The 18,560-nt window shown below is 44.9% G+C and overlaps 1 protein-coding gene across 1 annotated transcript in view; it reads right to left on the reverse strand.

Annotated features, from left to right (window-relative positions):
• Positions 1–18,560, reverse strand: part of LOC134985582 (tyrosinase-like) — a 93,377-nt gene that overhangs the window by 24,051 nt on the left and 50,766 nt on the right. Inside the window, exon 3 of the mRNA XM_063950403.1 lies at positions 1,610–1,823. Coding sequence (XP_063806473.1) covers positions 1,610–1,823 — 214 coding nt within the window. The remainder of the gene's footprint in view (positions 1–1,609; positions 1,824–18,560) is intronic.

The raw sequence follows: 18,560 nt of genomic DNA on the forward strand, positions 1-18,560 counted from the left end.
CTGTGTAAAAGGGAGCACCGCCTGCCGTACTGTGTAAAAGGGAGCACCGCCTGCGTAATGTATAAAAGGGAGCTCCACCTGCCGTAATGTGTAAAAGTGAGCTCTGCCTGCTGTAATGTGTAAAAGGGAGCTCTGCCTGCCGTACTGTGTAAAAGGGGGCTCTGCCTGCCGTACTGTGTAAAAGGGAGCTCTGCCTCCTGTAAAGTATAAAAGGGAGCTCCACCTGCCGTAATGTGTAAAAGTGAGCTCTGCCTGCTGTAATGTGTAAAAGGGAGTTCTGCCTGCCGTACTGTGTAAAAGGGGGCTCTGCCTGCCGTAATGTGTAAAAGGGAGCTCTGTCTGCCGTAATGTGTGAAAGGGAGCTCTATCTGCCATAGTGCATAAAAGGGAGCTCTGCCTGCCGTACTGTGTAAAAGTGAGCTCTGCCTGCCGTAATGTGTAAAAGGGAGCTCTGTCTGCCGTAATGTGTAAAAGGGAGCTCTGTCTGCCGTAATGTGTAAAAGGGAGCTCTGTCTGCCGTAATGTGTAAAAGGGAGCTCTATCTGCCGTAATGTGTAAAAGGGGGCTCTGCCTGCCGTAATGTGTAAAAGGGAGCTCTGCCTGCCGTAATGTGTGAAAGGGAGCTCTGCCTGCCGTACTGTGTAAAAGAGAGCTCTGCCTGTCGTAATGTGTAAAAGGGAGCTCTGTCTGCTGTAATTTGTAAAAGGGAGCTCTGCCTGCCATACTGTGTAAAAGGGAGCTCTGCCTGCCGTAGTGCATAAAAGGGAGCTCTGCCTGCCGTAGTGTGTAAAAGGGAGCTCTGCCTGTCGTACTGTGTAAAAGTGAGCTCTGCCTGCCGTACTGTGTAAAAGGGAGCTCTGTCTGCCGTAATGTGTAAAAGGGAGCTCTGCTTGCTGTAATGTGTAAAAGGGGACTCTACCTGCCGTAATGTGTAAAAGGGAGCTTTGTCTGCGTACTGTGTAAAAGGGAGCTCTGCCTGCCGTAATGTGTAAAAGGGGAGCTCTGCCTGCCGTAATGTATAAAAGGGAACTATGCCGGCCGTAATGTGTAAAAGGGAGCTCTGCCTGCGTACTGTGTAAAAGGGGACTCTGTCTGCCGTGACGTGTAAAAGGGGAGCTCTGTCTGCCGTAATGTCTAAAAGGGAGATATGCCTGCCGAAATATGTAAAAGGTAGCTCGGTGGCCACGCCCTTTCCCTATGAAGCCACGCCCCTATATTTTTGACGTGGCCCTTGTTTGTGTATGGGAGTGGGGGGGCACCGATGCTGTTTCTTGCACACAGCGCTAAAATGTCTAGTTACGGCACTGGCACCACTACTGGGGGTGTTTTAAATGGGGGTACTATTGTGTGGCCACATCCCTTCCTTGTGAGACCACATCCTTTTATTGAACTATGGGAGGGCACAAATTTATAGTTTGCAGGGGGCGCCGAACACCCTAGCACCGGCCCTGGGTAGACTAATAACTTACTGTAAATGAAGCAGCGGTCATGTTATTAGAGGTATGAGGCTCAGTGAGGGCCTCTGACCTCGGCTCAGTATGATGGATGGGTCTATAAACCAACAATAGAACAGTACAGAGCATATGAGAGGTCATAGAATGTTCCCCACCTTCCAGCGCGTTTCTGAAGCTGAGTAAGGAGGTCTCATTAAATGGGGGGGTGTCAAAGTTTTTTAACTTCAGGGTATTTTCCACATCCTCAAACGTAGGAAGATTGGGGGCGTACGGCGTGGTCCCCGGTTTCCGGTGCAGCCGCTCCATCTTAAACTCTGCGTCAGCCAATGGGCAGTATTCATCCGGGAAGTTGTACCCACTGCAGATGGACTAAAAAGAGAATAAGTTATATATAAAGTACAGAGCATGTGCGGGTCATATGTATCACGCAAAGGTCATACAGAGCAGAGCATGTGCGGGTCATATGTATCACGCAAAGGTCATACAGTGCAGAGCATGTGCGGCTCATATATATCATGCATAGGTCATACAGAGCAGAGCATGTGAGAGTCATATGTATCATGTAAAGGTCATACAGATCAGAGCATGTGCGGGTCATATGTATCATGCAAAGGTCATACAGATCAGAGTATGTGCGGGTCATATGTACCATGCAAAGGTCATACAGATCAGAGCATGTGCGGGTCATATGTATCATGCAAAGGTCATACAGATCAGAGCATGTGTGGGTCATATGTATCATGCAAAGGTCATAGAGAACAGAGCATGTGCAAGTCATATGTATCATGCAAAGATCATACAGAACAGTGCATGTGCAAGTCATATGTATCATGCAAATATCATACAGTGCAGAGCATGTGCGGGTCATATGTATCATGCAAAGGTTATACAGAGCAGAACATGTGCGAGTCATATGTCTCATGTAAAGGTCATACAGAGCAGAGCATGTGTGGGTCATATGTATCATGCAAAGGTCATACAGAGCAGAGCATGTGCGGGTCATATGTATCATGCAAAGATCATACAGTGCAGAGAATGTGCAGGTCATATGTATCATGCAGAGGTCATAAAGAGCAGAGCATGTGTGGATTAAATGTATCATGCAAAGGTCATACAGAGCAGAGCATGTGCGGGTCATATGTATCATGCAAAGGTCAAACAGAACAGAACATGTGTGGATTATATGTATCATGCAAAGGTCATGCAGATCATAGCATGTGCGGGTCATATGTATCATGCAAAAGTCATACAGAGCAGAACATGTGTGGGTCATATGTATCATGCAAAGGTCATACAGAGCAGAGCATGTGTAGGTTATATGTATCATGCAAAGGACATACAGAGCATGTGCGGGTCATATGTATCATGTAAAGGTCATACAAAGCAGTTCATTATCAGGTCATATGTATCATGTAAAGGTCATACAGAGCAGAACATGTGTGGGTTATATGTATCATGTAAAGGTCATACAGAGCAGAGCATGTGCAAGTCATATGTATCATGTAAAGGTCATGCAGAGCGTGTGCGGGTCATATGTATCATGTAAAGGTCATACAGAGCAGATTATGTGCGAGTCATATGTATCATGTAAAGGTCATGCAGAGCATGTGCGGGTAATATGTATCATGTAAAGGCATACAGTGCAGAGCATGATCGAGTCATATGTATCAAGTAAAGGTCATACAGAGCAGAATATGTGCGGGCCATATGTATCATGTAACGGTCTTACAGTGCAGAGCACGTGCGGGTCATATGTATCATGCAACGGTCATACAGAGCAGAGCATGTGTGGGTTATATGTATCATGCAAGGGTCAAACAGAGCACAACATGTGCAGATCATATGTATCATGCAAAGGTCATTGAGAGCAAAGCATGTGCAGGTCATATGTATCATGCAAAGGTCATACAGAGCAGTGCATGTGCGTGTTATATGTATCATGCAAAGGTCATACAGAGCAGGACATGTGTGGGTCATATGTATCATGCAAAGGTCATACAGAGCAGAAAATGTGCAGGTCATATGTATCATGTAAAGGTCTTACATAGCAGAACATGTGTGGGTCATATGTATCATGTAAAGGTCATACTGAACAGAGCATGTGCAAGTCATATGTATCATGCAATAGTCATACAGAACAGAGCATGTGCAAGTCATATGTATCATGCAAAGGTCATACAGAGCAGAACATGTGCGGTTCATATGTATCAGGGAAAGGTCATACAGAGCAGAGCATGTGCGGGTCATATGTATCATGTAAAGGTCATGCAGAGCATGTGCGGGTCATATGTATCATGTAAAGGTCATACAGAACAGAGCATGTGCAAGTCATATGTATCATGTAAAGGTCAAACAGAACAGAGCATGTGCAAGTCATATGTATCATGCAAAAGTCATACAGAACAGAGCATGTGCGGGTCATATGTATCATGCAAAAGTCATACAGAGCAGAACATGTGCAGGTCATATGTATCAAGCAAAGGTCATACAGAGCAGAACATGTGTGGGTTATATGTATCATACATAGGTCATACACAGCATGTGCAGGTCAAATGTATCATGTAAAGGTCATACAGAGCAGAGCATGTTCAGGTCATATGTATCATGTAAAGGTCATACAGATCAGAGCATGTGCGTGTCATATGTATCATGTAAAGGTCATACGGAGCAGAACATGTGCGGGTCATATGTATCATGTAAAGGTCATACAGAGCTGAACATGTGCAGGTCATATGTATCATGTAAAGGTCATACAGAGCAGAACATGTGCGGGTCATATATATCATGCAAAGGTCATACAGAGCAGAACATGTGCAGGTCATATGTATCATGCAAAAGTCATACATAACAGAGCATGTGCAAGTCATATGTATCATTTAAAGGTCATGCAGAGCGTGTGCGGGTGATATGTATCATGTAAAGGTCATACGGCGTAGAACATGTTCGGGTCATATGTATCATGTACATGTCATACAGAGCAGAACATGTGCGGGTCATATGTATCATGTAAAGGTCATGCAGAGTAGAACATGTGCGGGTCATATGTATCATGTAAAGGTCCTACAGAGCAGAAAATGTGCGGGTCATATGTATCATGTAAAGGTCATACAGAGCAGAACATGTGCGGGTCATATGTATCATGCAAAGGTCATACAGATCAGAACATGTGCGGATCATTTGTATCACGTAAAGGTCATACAGAGCAGAACATTTGCAAGTTATATGTATCATGCAAAGGTCATACATAACAGAGCATGTGCAAGTCATATGTATCATTTAAAGGTCATGCAGAGCGTGTGCGGGTGCTATGCATCATGTAAAGGTCATACGGAGCAGAACATGTGCGGGTCATATGTATCATGTAAAGGTCATACAGAGCAGAGCATGTGTGGGTTATATGTTTCATGTAAAGGTCATGCAGAGCGTGTGCGGGCCATATGTATCATGTAAAGGTCATGCAGAGCAGAGCATGTGTGGGTTATATGTATCATACAAAGGTCATACAGAGCATGTGCAGGTCATATGTATCATGTAAAGGTCATGCAGAGCAGAGCATATTCAAGTCATATGTATCATGTAAAGGTCATACAGACCAGAACATGTGCGGGTCATAAGTATCATGTAAAGGTCATACAGAGCAGAACATGTGCAAGTCATATGTATAATGTAAAGGTCATACAGAGCAGAACATGTGCAAGTCATATGTATCATGCAAAGGTCATACATAACAGAGCATGTGCAAGTCATATGTATCATTTAAAGGTCATGCAGAGCGTGTGCGGGTGATTTGTATCATGTAAAGGTCATACGGAGCAGAACAAGTGCGGGTCATATGTATCATGTAAAGGTCATACGGAGCAGAACATGTGCAGGTCATATGTATCATGTAAAGGTCATACAGAGCAGAGCATGTGTGGGTTATATGTATCATGTAAAGGTCATGCAGAGCATGTGTGGGTCATATGTATCATGTAAAGGTCATGCATAGCGTGTGCGGGCCATATGTATCATGTAAAGGTCATGCAGAGCAGAGCATGTGTGGATTATATGTATTATACAAAGGTCATACAGAGCATGTGCAGGTCATATGTATCATGTAAAGGTCATACAGAGCAGAGCATGTTTAGGTCATATGTATCATGTAAAGGTCATATAGACCAGAACATGTGCGGGTCATATGTATCATGTAAAGGTCATACAGAGCAGAACATGTGCGGGTCATATGTATCATGCAAAGGTCATACATAACAGAGCATGTGCAAGTCATATGTATCATTTAAAGGTCATGCAGAGCGTTTGCGGGTCATATGTATCATGTAAAGGTCATACAGAGCTGAACATGTGCAGGTTATATGTATCATGTAAAGTTCATACAGAGCAGAACTTGTGCGTGTCATATGTGTCATGTAAAGGTCATACAGAGCAGAACATGTGCGGGTCAAATGTATCATGCAAAGGTTATACAGAGCAGAACATGTGCGGGTCATATGTATCATGCAAAGATCATACAGAGCAGAACATGTGCGGGTCATATGTATCATGCAAAGGTCATACAGAGCAGAACATGTGCGGGTCATATGTATCATGCAAAGGTCATACAGAGCAGAACATGTGTGGGTCATATGTATCATGCAAAGGTCATACAGAGCAGAACATGTGCGGGTCAAATGTATCATGCAAAGGTCATACAGAGCAGAACATGTGCGGGTCATATGTATCATGCAAAGGTCATACAGAGCAGAACATGTGCGGGTCAAATGTATCATGCAAAGGTCATACAGAGCAGAACATGTGCGAGTCATATGTATCATGCAAAGGTCATACAGAGCAGAACATGTGCGGGTCATATGTATCATGCAAAGGTCATACAGAACAGAGCATATGCGGGGTCATATGTATCATGCAAAAGTCATACAGAGCAGAACATGTGCGGGTCATATGTATCATGCAAAGGTCATACAGAGCAGAGCATGTGTGGGTTATATGTATCATACAAAGGTCATACACAGCATGTGCAGGTCATATGTATCATGTAAAGGTCATACAGAGCAGAGCATGTTCAGGTCATATGTATAATGTAAAGGTCATACAGACCAGAGCATGTGCGTGTCATATGTATCATGTAAAAGTCATACGGAGCAGAACATGTGCTGGTCATATGTATCATGTAAAGGTCATACAGAGCTGAACATGTGCAGGTCATATGTATCATGTAAAGATCATACAGAGCAGAACATGTGCGTGTCATATGTATCATGTAAAGGTCATAAAGAGCAGAACATGTGCGGGTCAAATGTATCTTGTAAAGGTCATACAGAGCAGAACATGTGCGGGTCATATGTATCATGCAAAGGTCATACAGAGCAGAACATGTGCGGGTCATATGTATCATGTAAAGGTAATACAGAGCAGAATTGTGCAAGTCATATGTATCATGCAAAGGTCATACATAACAGAGCATGTGCAAGTCATATGTATCATTTAAAGGTCATGCAGAGCGTGTGCGGGTGATATGTATCATGTAAAGGCCATACGGAACAGAACATGTGCGGGTCATATGTATCATGTAAAGGTCATACAGAGCAGAACATGTGCAGGTCATATGTATCATGTAAAGGTCATGCAGAGTAGAACATGTACGGGTCATATGTATCATGTAAAGGTCATACAGAGCAGAACATGTGCGGGTCAAATGTATCATGCAAAGGTTATACAGAGCAGAACATGTGCGGGTCATATGTATCATGCAAAGATCATACAGAGCAGAACATGTGCGGGTCATATGTATCATGTAAAGGTCATACGGAGCAGAACATGTGCAGGTCATATGTATCATGTAAAGGTCATACAGAGCAGAGCATGTGTGGGTTATATGTATCATGTAAAGGTCATGCAGAGCATGTGTGGGTCATATGTATCATGTAAAGGTCATGCATAGCGTGTGCGGGCCATATGTATCATGTAAAGGTCATGCAGAGCAGAGCATGTGTGGATTATATGTATTATACAAAGGTCATACAGAGCATGTGCAGGTCATATGTATCATGTAAAGGTCATACAGAGCAGAGCATGTTTAGGTCATATGTATCATGTAAAGGTCATATAGACCAGAACATGTGCGGGTCATATGTATCATGTAAAGGTCATACAGAGCAGAACATGTGCGGGTCATATGTATCATGCAAAGGTCATACATAACAGAGCATGTGCAAGTCACATGTATCATTTAAAGGTCATGCAGAGCGTTTGCGGGTCATATGTATCATGTAAAGGTCATACAGAGCTGAACATGTGCAGGTTATATGTATCATGTAAAGTTCATACAGAGCAGAACTTGTGCGTGTCATATGTGTCATGTAAAGGTCATACAGAGCAGAACATGTGCGGGTCAAATGTATCATGCAAAGGTTATACAGAGCAGAACATGTGCGGGTCATATGTATCATGCAAAGATCATACAGAGCAGAACATGTGCGGGTCATATGTATCATGCAAAGGTCATACAGAGCAGAACATGTGCGGGTCATATGTATCATGCAAAGGTCATACAGAGCAGAACATGTGCGGGTCATATGTATCATGCAAAGGTCATACAGAGCAGAACATGTGCGGGTCAAATGTATCATGCAAAGGTCATACAGAGCAGAACATGTGCGGGTCATATGTATCATGCAAAGGTCATACAGAGCAGAACATGTGCGGGTCAAATGTATCATGCAAAGGTCATACAGAGCAGAACATGTGCGGGTCATATGTATCATGCAAAGGTCATACAGAGCAGAACATGTGCGGGTCATATGTATCATGCAAAGGTCATACAGAACAGAGCATATGCGGGGTCATATGTATCATGCAAAAGTCATACAGAGCAGAACATGCGCGGGTCATATGTATCATGCAAAGGTCATACAGAGCAGAGCATGTGTGGGTTATATGTATCATACAAAGGTCATACACAGCATGTGCAGGTCATATGTATCATGTAAAGGTCATACAGAGCAGAGCATGTTCAGGTCATATGTATCATGTAAAGGTCATACAGACCAGAGCATGTGCGTGTCATATGTATCATGTAAAGGTCATAAAGAGCAGAACATGTGCGGGTCAAATGTATCTTGTAAAGGTCATACAGAGCAGAACATGTGCGGGTCATATGTATCATGCAAAGGTCATATAGAGCAGAACATGTGCGGGTCATATGTATCATGTAAAGGTAATACAGAGCAGAATTGTGCAAGTCATATGTATCATGCAAAGGTCATACATAACAGAGCATGTGCAAGTCATATGTATCATTTAAAGGTCATGCAGAGCGTGTGCGGGTGATATGTATCATGTAAAGGCCATACGGAACAGAACATGTGCGGGTCATATGTATCATGTAAAGGTCATACAGAGCAGAACATGTGCAGGTCATATGTATCATGTAAAGGTCATGCAGAGTAGAACATGTACGGGTCATATGTATCATGTAAAGGTCATACAGAGCAGAACATATGCGGGTCATATGTATCATGTAAAGGTCATACAGAGCAGAACATATGCGGGTCATATGTATCATGTAAAGGTCATACAGAGCAGAATATGTGCGGGACATATGTATCATGCAAAGGTCATACAGAGCAGAACATGTGCGGGTCATTTGTATCACGCAAAGGTCATACAGAGCAGAACATTTGCAAGTCATATGTATCATGTAAAGGTCATGCAGAGCATGTGCGGGTGCTATGTATCATGTAAAGTCATACGGCGCAGAATATGTGCGGGTCATATGTAACATGTAAAGGTCATACAGAGCAGAGCATGTGTGGGTTATATGTATCATGTAAAGGTCATGCAGAGCATGTGTGGGTCATATGTATCATGTAAAGGTCATGCAGAGCGTGTGCGGGCCATATGTATCATGTAAAGGTCATGCAGAGCAGAGCATGTGTGGGTTATATGTATCATACAGAGGTCATACAGAGCATGTGCAGGTCATATGTATCATGTAAAGGTCATACAGAGCAGAGCATGTTCAGGTCATATATATCATGTAAAGGTCATACAGACCAGAACATGTGCGGGTCATAAGTATCATGTAAAGGTCATACAGAGCAGAACATGTGCAAGTCATATGTATCATGTAAAGGTCATACAGTGTAGAACATGTGCAAGTCATATGTATCATTTAAAGGTCATGCAGTGCGTGTGCGGGTGATATGTATCATGTAAAGGTCATACGGAGCAGAACAAGTGCGGGTCATATGTATCATGTAAAGGTCATACGGAGCAGAACATGTGCAGGTCATATGTATCATGTAAAGGTCATGCAGAGCAGAGCATGTGTGGGTTATATGTATCATACAAAGGTCATACAGAGCATGTGCAGGTCATATGTATCATGTAAAGGTCATACAGAGCAGAGCATGTTCAGGTCATATGTATCATGTAAAGGTCATACAGACCAGAACATGTGCGGGTCATATGTATCATGTAAAGGTCATACAGAGCAGAACATGTGCGGGTCATATGTATAATTTAAAGGTCATACAGAGCAGAACATGTGCAAGTCATATGTATCATGCAAAGGTCATACATAACAGAGCATGTGCAAGTCATATGTATCATTTAAAGGTCATACAGAGCTGAACATGTGCAGGTCATATGTATCATGTAAAGTTCATACAGAGCAGAACATGTGCGTGTTATATGTATCATGTAAAGGTCATACAGAGCAGAACATGTGCGGGTCAAATGTATCATGCAAAGGTCATACAGAGCAGAACATGTGCGGGTAATATGTATCATGCAAAGGTCATACAGAGCAGAACATGTGCGGATCATATGTATCATGCAAAGGTCATATAGAGCAGAACATGTGCGGGTCATATGTATCATGTAAAGGTCATACAGAGCATGTGCGGGTCATATGTATCATGTAAAGGTCATGCAGAGCGTGTGCGGGTCATATGTATCATGTACAGGTCATGCAGAGCGTGTGCGGGTCATATGTATCATGTACAGGTCATGCAGAGCGTGTGCGGGTCATATGTATCATGTACAGGTCATGAAGAGCGTGTGCGGGTCATATGTATCATGTTCAGGTCATGCAGAGCATGTGCGGGTCATATGTATCTGTACAGGTCATGCAGAGCGTGTGCGGGTCATGGGTCATATGTATCATGTACAGGTCATGCAGAGCGTGTGCGGGTCATATGTATCATGTACAGGTCATGCAGAGCGTGTGCGGGTCATATGTATCATGTACAGGTCATGCAGAGCGTGTGCGGGTCATATGTATCATGTACAGGTCATGCAAGGCGTGTGCGGGTCATATGTATCATGTACAGGTCATGCAGAGCGTGTGCGGGTCATATGTATCATGTAAAGGTCATGCAGAGCGTGTGCGGGTCATATGTATCATGTACAGGTCATGCAGAGCGTGTGCGGGTCATATGTATCATGTACAGGTCATGCAGAGCGTGTGCGGGTCATATGTATCATGTTCAGGTCATGCAGAGCGTGTGCGGGTCATATGTATTATGTACAAGTCATGCAGAGCGTGTGCGGGTCATATGTATCATGTACAGGTCATGCAGAGCAGAACATGTGTGTTATATGTATCATGTACAGGTCATACAGAGCGTGTGCGGGTCATATGTATCATGTACAAGTCATGCAGAGCATGTGCCTGTCATATGTATCATGTACAGGTCATGCAGAGCGTGTGCGGGTCATATGTATCATGTACAGGTCATGCAGAGCGTGTGCGGGTCATATGTATCATGTACAGGTCATTCAGAGCGTGTGCGGGTCATATGTATCATGTGCAGGTCATGCAGAGCGTGTGCGGGTCATATGTATCATGTACAGGTCATGCAGAGCGTGTGCGGGTCATATGTATCATGTACAGGTCATGCAGAGCGTGTGCGAGTCATATGTATCATGATCAGGTCATGCAGAGCGTGTGCGGGTCATATGTATCATGTACAGGTCATGCAGAGCGTGTGCGGGTCATATGTATCATGTACAGGTCATGCAGAGCGTGTGCAGGTCATATGTATCATGTTCAGGTCATGCAGAGCGTGTGCGGGTCATATGTATTATGTACAGGTCATGCAGAGCGTGTGCGGGTCATATGTATTATGTACAGGTCATGCAGAGCAGAACATGTGTGTGTCATATGTATCATGTAAAGGTCATACAGAGCGTGTGCGGGTCATATGTATCATGTAGAGGTCATGCAGAGTGTGTGCGGGTCATACGTATCATGTACAGGTCATGCAGAGCGTGTGCGGGTCATATGTATCATGTACAGGTCATGCAGAGCGTGTGCGGGTCATATGTATCATGTTCAGGTCATGCAGAGCGTGTGCGGGTCATATGTATTATGTACAGGTCATACAGAGCGTGTGCGGGTCATATGTATCATGTAAAGGTCATGCAGAGCGTATGCGGGTCATATGTATCATGTACAGGTCATGCAGAGCGTGTGCGGGTCATATGTATCATGTACAGGTCATGCAGAGCAGAACATGTGTGTGTCATATGTATCATGTAAAGGTCATACAGAGCGTGTGCGGGTCATATGTATCATGTACAGGTCATGCAGAGCGTGTGCGGGTCATATGTATCATGTACAGGTCATGCAGAGCGTGTGCGGGTCATATGTATCATGTAAAGGTCATACGGAGCAGAACATGTGCAGGTCATATGTATCATGTAAAGGTCATGCAGAGCAGAGCATGTGTGGGTTATATGTATCATACAAAGGTCATACAGAGCATGTGCAGGTCATATGTATCATGTAAATGTCATACAGAGCAGAACATGTGCGGGTCATATGTATCATTTAAAGGTCATACAGAGCAGAACATGTGCAAGTCATATGTATCATGCAAAGGTCATCCATAACAGAGCATGTGCAAGTCATATGTATCATTTAAAGGTCATGCAGAGCGTGTGCGGGTCATATGTATCATGTAAAGGTCATACAGAGCTGAACATGTGCAGGTCATATGTATCATGTAAAGTTCATACAGAGCAGAACATGTGCGTGTCATATGTATCATGTAAAGGTCATACAGAGCAGAACATGTGCGGATCATATGTATCATGCAAAGGTCATATAGAGCAGAACATGTGCGGGTCATATGTATCATGTAAAGGTCATACAGAGCAGAGCATGTGTTGGTTATATGTATCATGTAAAGGTCATGCAGAGCATGTGTGGGTCATATGTATCATGTAAAGGTCATGCAGAGCGTGTGCGGGTCATATGTATCATGTACAGGTCATGCAGAGCGTGTGCGGGTCATATGTATCATGTACAGGTCATGCAGAGCGTGTGCGGGTCATATGTATCATGTACAGGTCATGCAGAGCGTGTGCGGGTCATATGTATCATGTACAGGTCATGCAGAGCGTGTGCGGGTCATATGTATCATGTTCAGGTCATGCAGAGCATGTGCGGGTCATATGTATCATGTACAGGTCATGCAGAGCGTGTGCGGGTCATGGGTCATATGTATCATGTTCAGGTCATGCAGAGCGTGTGCGGGTCATATGTATCATGTACAGGTCATGCAGAACGTGTGCGGGTCATATGTATCATGTACAGGTCATGAAGAGCGTGTGCGGGTCATATGTATCATGTTCAGGTCATGCAGAGCGTGTGCGGGTCATATGTATCATGTACAGTTCATGCAGAGCGTGTGCAGGTCATATGTATCATGTAAAGGTCATGCAGAGCGTGTGCGGGTCATATGTATCATGTACAAGTCATGCAGAGCGTGTGCGGGTCATATGTATCATGTACAGGTCATGCAGAGCGTGTGCGGGTCATATGTATCATGTTCAGGTCATGCAGAGCGTGTGCGGGTCATATGTATTATGTGCAGGTCATGCAGAGCGTGTGCGGGTCATGTGTATCATGTACAGGTCATGCAGAGCAGAACATGTGTGTTATATGTATCATGTAAAGGTCATACAGAGCGTGTGCGGGTCATATGTATCATGTACAGGTCATGCAGAGCGTGTGCCGGTCATTTGTATCATGTACAGGTCATGCAGAGAGTGTGCGGGTCATATGTATCATGTACAGGTCATGCAGAGCGTGTGCAGGTCATATGTATCATGTTCAGGTCATGCAGAGCGTGTGCGGGTCATATGTATCATGTACAGGTCATGCAGAGCGTGTGCGGGTCATATGTATCATGTAAAGGTCATGCAGAGCGTGTGCGGGTCATATGTATCATGTACAGGTCATGCAGAGCGTGTGCGGGTCATATGTATCTTGTACAGGTCATGCAGAGCGTGTGCGGGTCATATGTATCATGTTCAGGTCATGCAGAGCGTGTGCGGGTCATATGTATCATGTACAGGTCATGCAGAGCGTGTGCGGGTCATATGTATCATGTACAGGTCATGCAGAGCGTGTGCAGGTCATATGTATCATGTTCAGGTCATGCAGAGCGTGTGCGGGTCATATGTATTATGTACAGGTCATGCAGAGCGTGTGCGGGTCATATGTATCATGTACAGGTCATGCAGAGCAGAACATGTGTGTGTCATATGTATCATGTAAAGGTCATACAGAGCGTGTGCGGGTCATATGTATCATGTACAGGTCATGCAGAGCGTGTGCGGGTCATATGTATCATGTACAGGTCATGCAGAGCGTGTGCGGGTCATATGTATCATGTTCAGGTCATGCAGAGCGTGTGCGGGTCATATGTATCATGTACAGGTCATGCAGAGCGTGTGCAGGTCATATGTATCATGTACAGGTCATGCAGAGCGTGTGCGGGTCATATGTATCATGTGCAGGTCATGCAGAGCGTGTGCGGGTCATATGTATCATGTACAGGTCATGCAGAGCGTGTGCGGGTCATATGTATCATGTACAGGTCATGCAGAGCGTGTGCGGGTCATATGTATCATGTACAGGTCATGCAGAGCGTGTGCGGGTCATATGTATCATGTTCAGGTCATGCAGAGCGTGTGCGGGTCATATGTATCATGTACAGGTCATGCAGAGCGTGTGCGGGTCATATGTATCATGTACAGGTCATGCAGAGCGTGTGCAGGTCATATGTATCATGTTCAGGTCATGCAGAGCGTGTGCGGGTCATATGTATTATGTACAGGTCATGCAGAGCGTGTGCGGGTCATATGTATCATGTACAGGTCATGCAGAGCAGAACATGTGTGTGTCATATGTATCATGTAAAGGTCATACAGAGCGTGTGCGGGTCATATGTATCATGTACAGATCATGCAGAGCGTGTGCGGGTCATATGTATCATGTACAGGTCATGCAGAGCGTGTGCGGGTCATATGTATCATGTACAGGTCATGCAGAGCGTGTGCGGGTCATATGTATCATGTTCAGGTCATGCAGAGCGTGTGCGGGTCATATGTATCATGTACAGGTCATGCAGAGCGTGTGCGGGTCATATGTATCATGTACAGGTCATGCAGAGCGTGTGCAGGTCATATGTATCATGTACAGGTCATGCAGAGCGTGTGCGGGTCATATGTATCATGTGCAGGTCATGCAGAGCGTGTGCGGGTCATATGTATCATGTACAGGTCATGCAGAGCGTGTGCGGGTCATATGTATCATGTTCAGGTCATGCAGAGCGTGTGCCGGTCATATGTATCATGTACAGGTCATGCAGAGCGTGTGCAGGTCATATGTATCATGTACAGGTCATGCAGAGCGTGTGCGGGTCATATGTATCATGTGCAGGTCATGCAGAGCGTGTGCGGGTCATATGTATCATGTACAGGTCATGCAGAGCGTGTGCGGGTCATATGTATCATGTACAGGTCATGCAGAGCGTGTGCGGGTCATATGTATCATGTACAGGTCATACAGAGCGTGTGCGGGTCATATGTATCATGTACAGGTCATGCAGAGCGTGTGCGGGTCATATGTATCATGTACAGGTCATGCAGAGCGTGTGCGGGTCATATGTATCATGTTCAGGTCATGCAGAGCGTGTGCGGGTCATATGTATCATGTACAGGTCATGCAGAGCGTGTGCAGGTCATATGTATCATGTACAGGTCATGCAGAGCGTGTGCGGGTCATATGTATCATGTGCAGGTCATGCAGAGCGTGTGCGGGTCATATGTATCATGTACAGGTCATGCAGAGCGTGTGCGGGTCATATGTATCATGTACAGGTCATGCAGAGCGTGTGCGGGTCATATGTATCATGTACAGGTCATACAGAGCGTGTGCGGGTCATATGTATCATGTACAGGTCATGCAGAGCGTGTGCAGGTCATATGTATCAAGTACAGGTCATGCAGAGCGTGTGCAGGTCATATGTATCATGTACAGGTCATGCAGAGCGTGTGCGGGTCATATGTATCATGTGCAGGTCATGCAGAGCGTGTGCGGGTCATATGTATCATGTACAGGTCATGCAGAGCGTGTGCGGGTCATATGTATCATGTACAGGTCATGCAGAGCGTGTGCGGGTCATATGTATCATGTACAGGTCATGCAGAGCGTGTGCGGGTCATATGTATCATGTACAGGTCATGCAGAGCGTGTGCGGGTCATATGTATCATGTACAGGTCATGCAGAGCGTGTGCGGGTCATATGTATCATGTACAGGTCATGCAGAGCGTGTGCGGGTCATATGTATCATGTACAGGTCATGCAGAGCGTGTGCGGGTCATATGTATCATGTACAGGTCATGCAGAGCGTGTGCGGGTCATATGTATCATGTACAGGTCATGCAGAGCATGTGCGGGTCATATGTATCATGTACAGGTCATGCAGAGCGTGTGCGGGTCATATGTATCATGTACAGGTCATGCAGAGCGTGTGCGGGTCATATGTATCATGTACAGGTCATGCAGAGCAGGGCGTGTGAAGCATTAGGCAATGGTGCAGAGTGAGTTAGACAGTGGTCACAAGAGATGAGAAAGGTGAGAACGATTGCGCAGAGCTAGGGACGCTTTTACCTGGGATCCGCTCTTTTGGTCGTCAGCACTTAGGTCGAAACTCATTAGGTTGACCACTATTGGTCAACATGCATTAGGTCATCATTTTCTATAGGTCAACGTGGTTACTACTGTAGGTCGACCTGGATAAGGTCGACATGGAGTTTTTCACATTTGGTTTTTTTTTTTTACTTTTTCATACTTTACAATCCACCTGGACTACGATTGGGAATAGTAACCTGTGCCGAGAACAGTGTGGTAGTGGAGCGAGGCACCTTCGCAAGGGACACGGTACACTAATTGGGGTTCCCGGTCAATTTCCGAAGAAAACAACACCAAAATTAAAAAAAAACTCATGTCGACCTAATGACCGTGTCAACCTATTTCAGGTGTCGACCTAGTCACTGTCGACCAATAGTGGTCAACCTAATGACTGTTGACCTAGTTACTGTCGACCCTATGATCCACACCTGTTTTCCCCATATGCTGGTTATGCAGCCGGGTAGGGCACCTAATAGAGGAGGGCACCCTGTCTCAGCCGCGCCAGTGACATGCTACCTGGTATGCCCCCCATGGCAGCTCCTGCTTGGAGACTCGCACAGCAGGCAGTGCTATTGGCACTGGTGTCTGGCACCGTACTACAGTATAGAAGAAACTCCAAATTAACCTCAGCTCCCAGTAGTCCTTGATGCCCGGCAGGGGCATAATGTGTAAGGGGCACTACAATTATGGGCATAGTGTAATGAGCACTACAACTATGGGCTGAGTGTAAGGGGCACTACATCTGTGGGCATGATGTGTAAGCAGTACTACAACTGTGGGCATAATGTGTAAGGGGCACTACATCTGTGGGCATAATGTGTAAGGGGCACTACATCTGTGGGCATAATGTGTAAGGGGCACTACATCTGTGGGCATAATGTGTAAGCAGTACTACAACTGTGGGCATAATGTGTAAGGGGCACTACTACTGTGGGCATAATATGTAAGGGGCACTATAACTGTGGGCATAATGTGTAAGCAGTACTACAACTGTGGGCATAATGTGTAGGGGGGCCTACAACAGTGGCAATAATGTGTAAAGGGCACTACAATGGTGGTCATAATATGTAAATAGCACAACAACTGTGGGCATGATGTGTATGGGGCACTACTACAATGGGCATAGTGTGTAAGGGGTGCTACTACTGGGGGCATAATGTGTAACAGGCACTACTGCGGTGGGCATAGTGTGTAAGTGCCGCAACTGTGGGCATAGTATAAGGAGCAATACTACAGTGGGCATAATGTGTAAGGGGCACTACTACTGAAGACATAATCTGTAGGGGCACTACTGTGGTGAGCATAGTGTGTAAGGGGCACAACTGTGGACACAGTGTAAGGAGCACTACTATAGTGGTCATAATGTGTAAGGGGCACTGCTACTTAGGGCATAATGTCTAAGGGGCACAACTGTGGTGAGCATAGTGTGTAAGGGTCACAACTGTGGGCATAGTGTAAGGAGCACTACTACAGTGCGCATAATGTGTAAGAGGTACTACTACTAATACTGAGGGCATAATGTGTAAGGGACACCATTACTGAGGGCATAATGTGTAAAGGGTACTACTATGGTGAGCATAATGGGTAAGGGGCACTACTATTGAGGGCATAGTGTGTAAGAAGCACTACTACTGAGGGCATAATGTGTAAGAAGCACTACTACTGAGGGCATAACGTGTAAGAAGTACTACTACTGAGGGCATAATGTGTAAGAAGCACTACTACTGAGGGCATAATGTGTAAGAAGCACTACTACTGAGGGCATAATGTGTAAGGAGTACTACTACTGAGGGCATAATGTGTAAGGAGTACTACTACTGAGGGCATAATGTGTAAGAAGCACTACTACTGAGGGCATAATGTGTAAGAAGCACTACTACTGAGGGCATAATGTGTAAGAAGCACTACTACTGAGGGCATAATGTGTAAGAAGCACTACTACTGAGGGCATAATGTGTAAGAAGCACTACTACTGAGGGCATAATGTGTAAGAAGTACTACTACTGAGGGCATAATGTGTAAGAAGTACTACTACTGAGGGCATAATGTGTAAGAAGCACTACTACTGAGGGTATAATGTGTAAGGAGTACTACTACTGAGGGCATAATGTGTAAG

The sequence above is a fragment of the Pseudophryne corroboree genome, assembly GCF_028390025.1.
Source record: "Pseudophryne corroboree isolate aPseCor3 chromosome 5 unlocalized genomic scaffold, aPseCor3.hap2 SUPER_5_unloc_3, whole genome shotgun sequence".
Taxonomy (NCBI): domain Eukaryota; kingdom Metazoa; phylum Chordata; class Amphibia; order Anura; family Myobatrachidae; genus Pseudophryne; species Pseudophryne corroboree.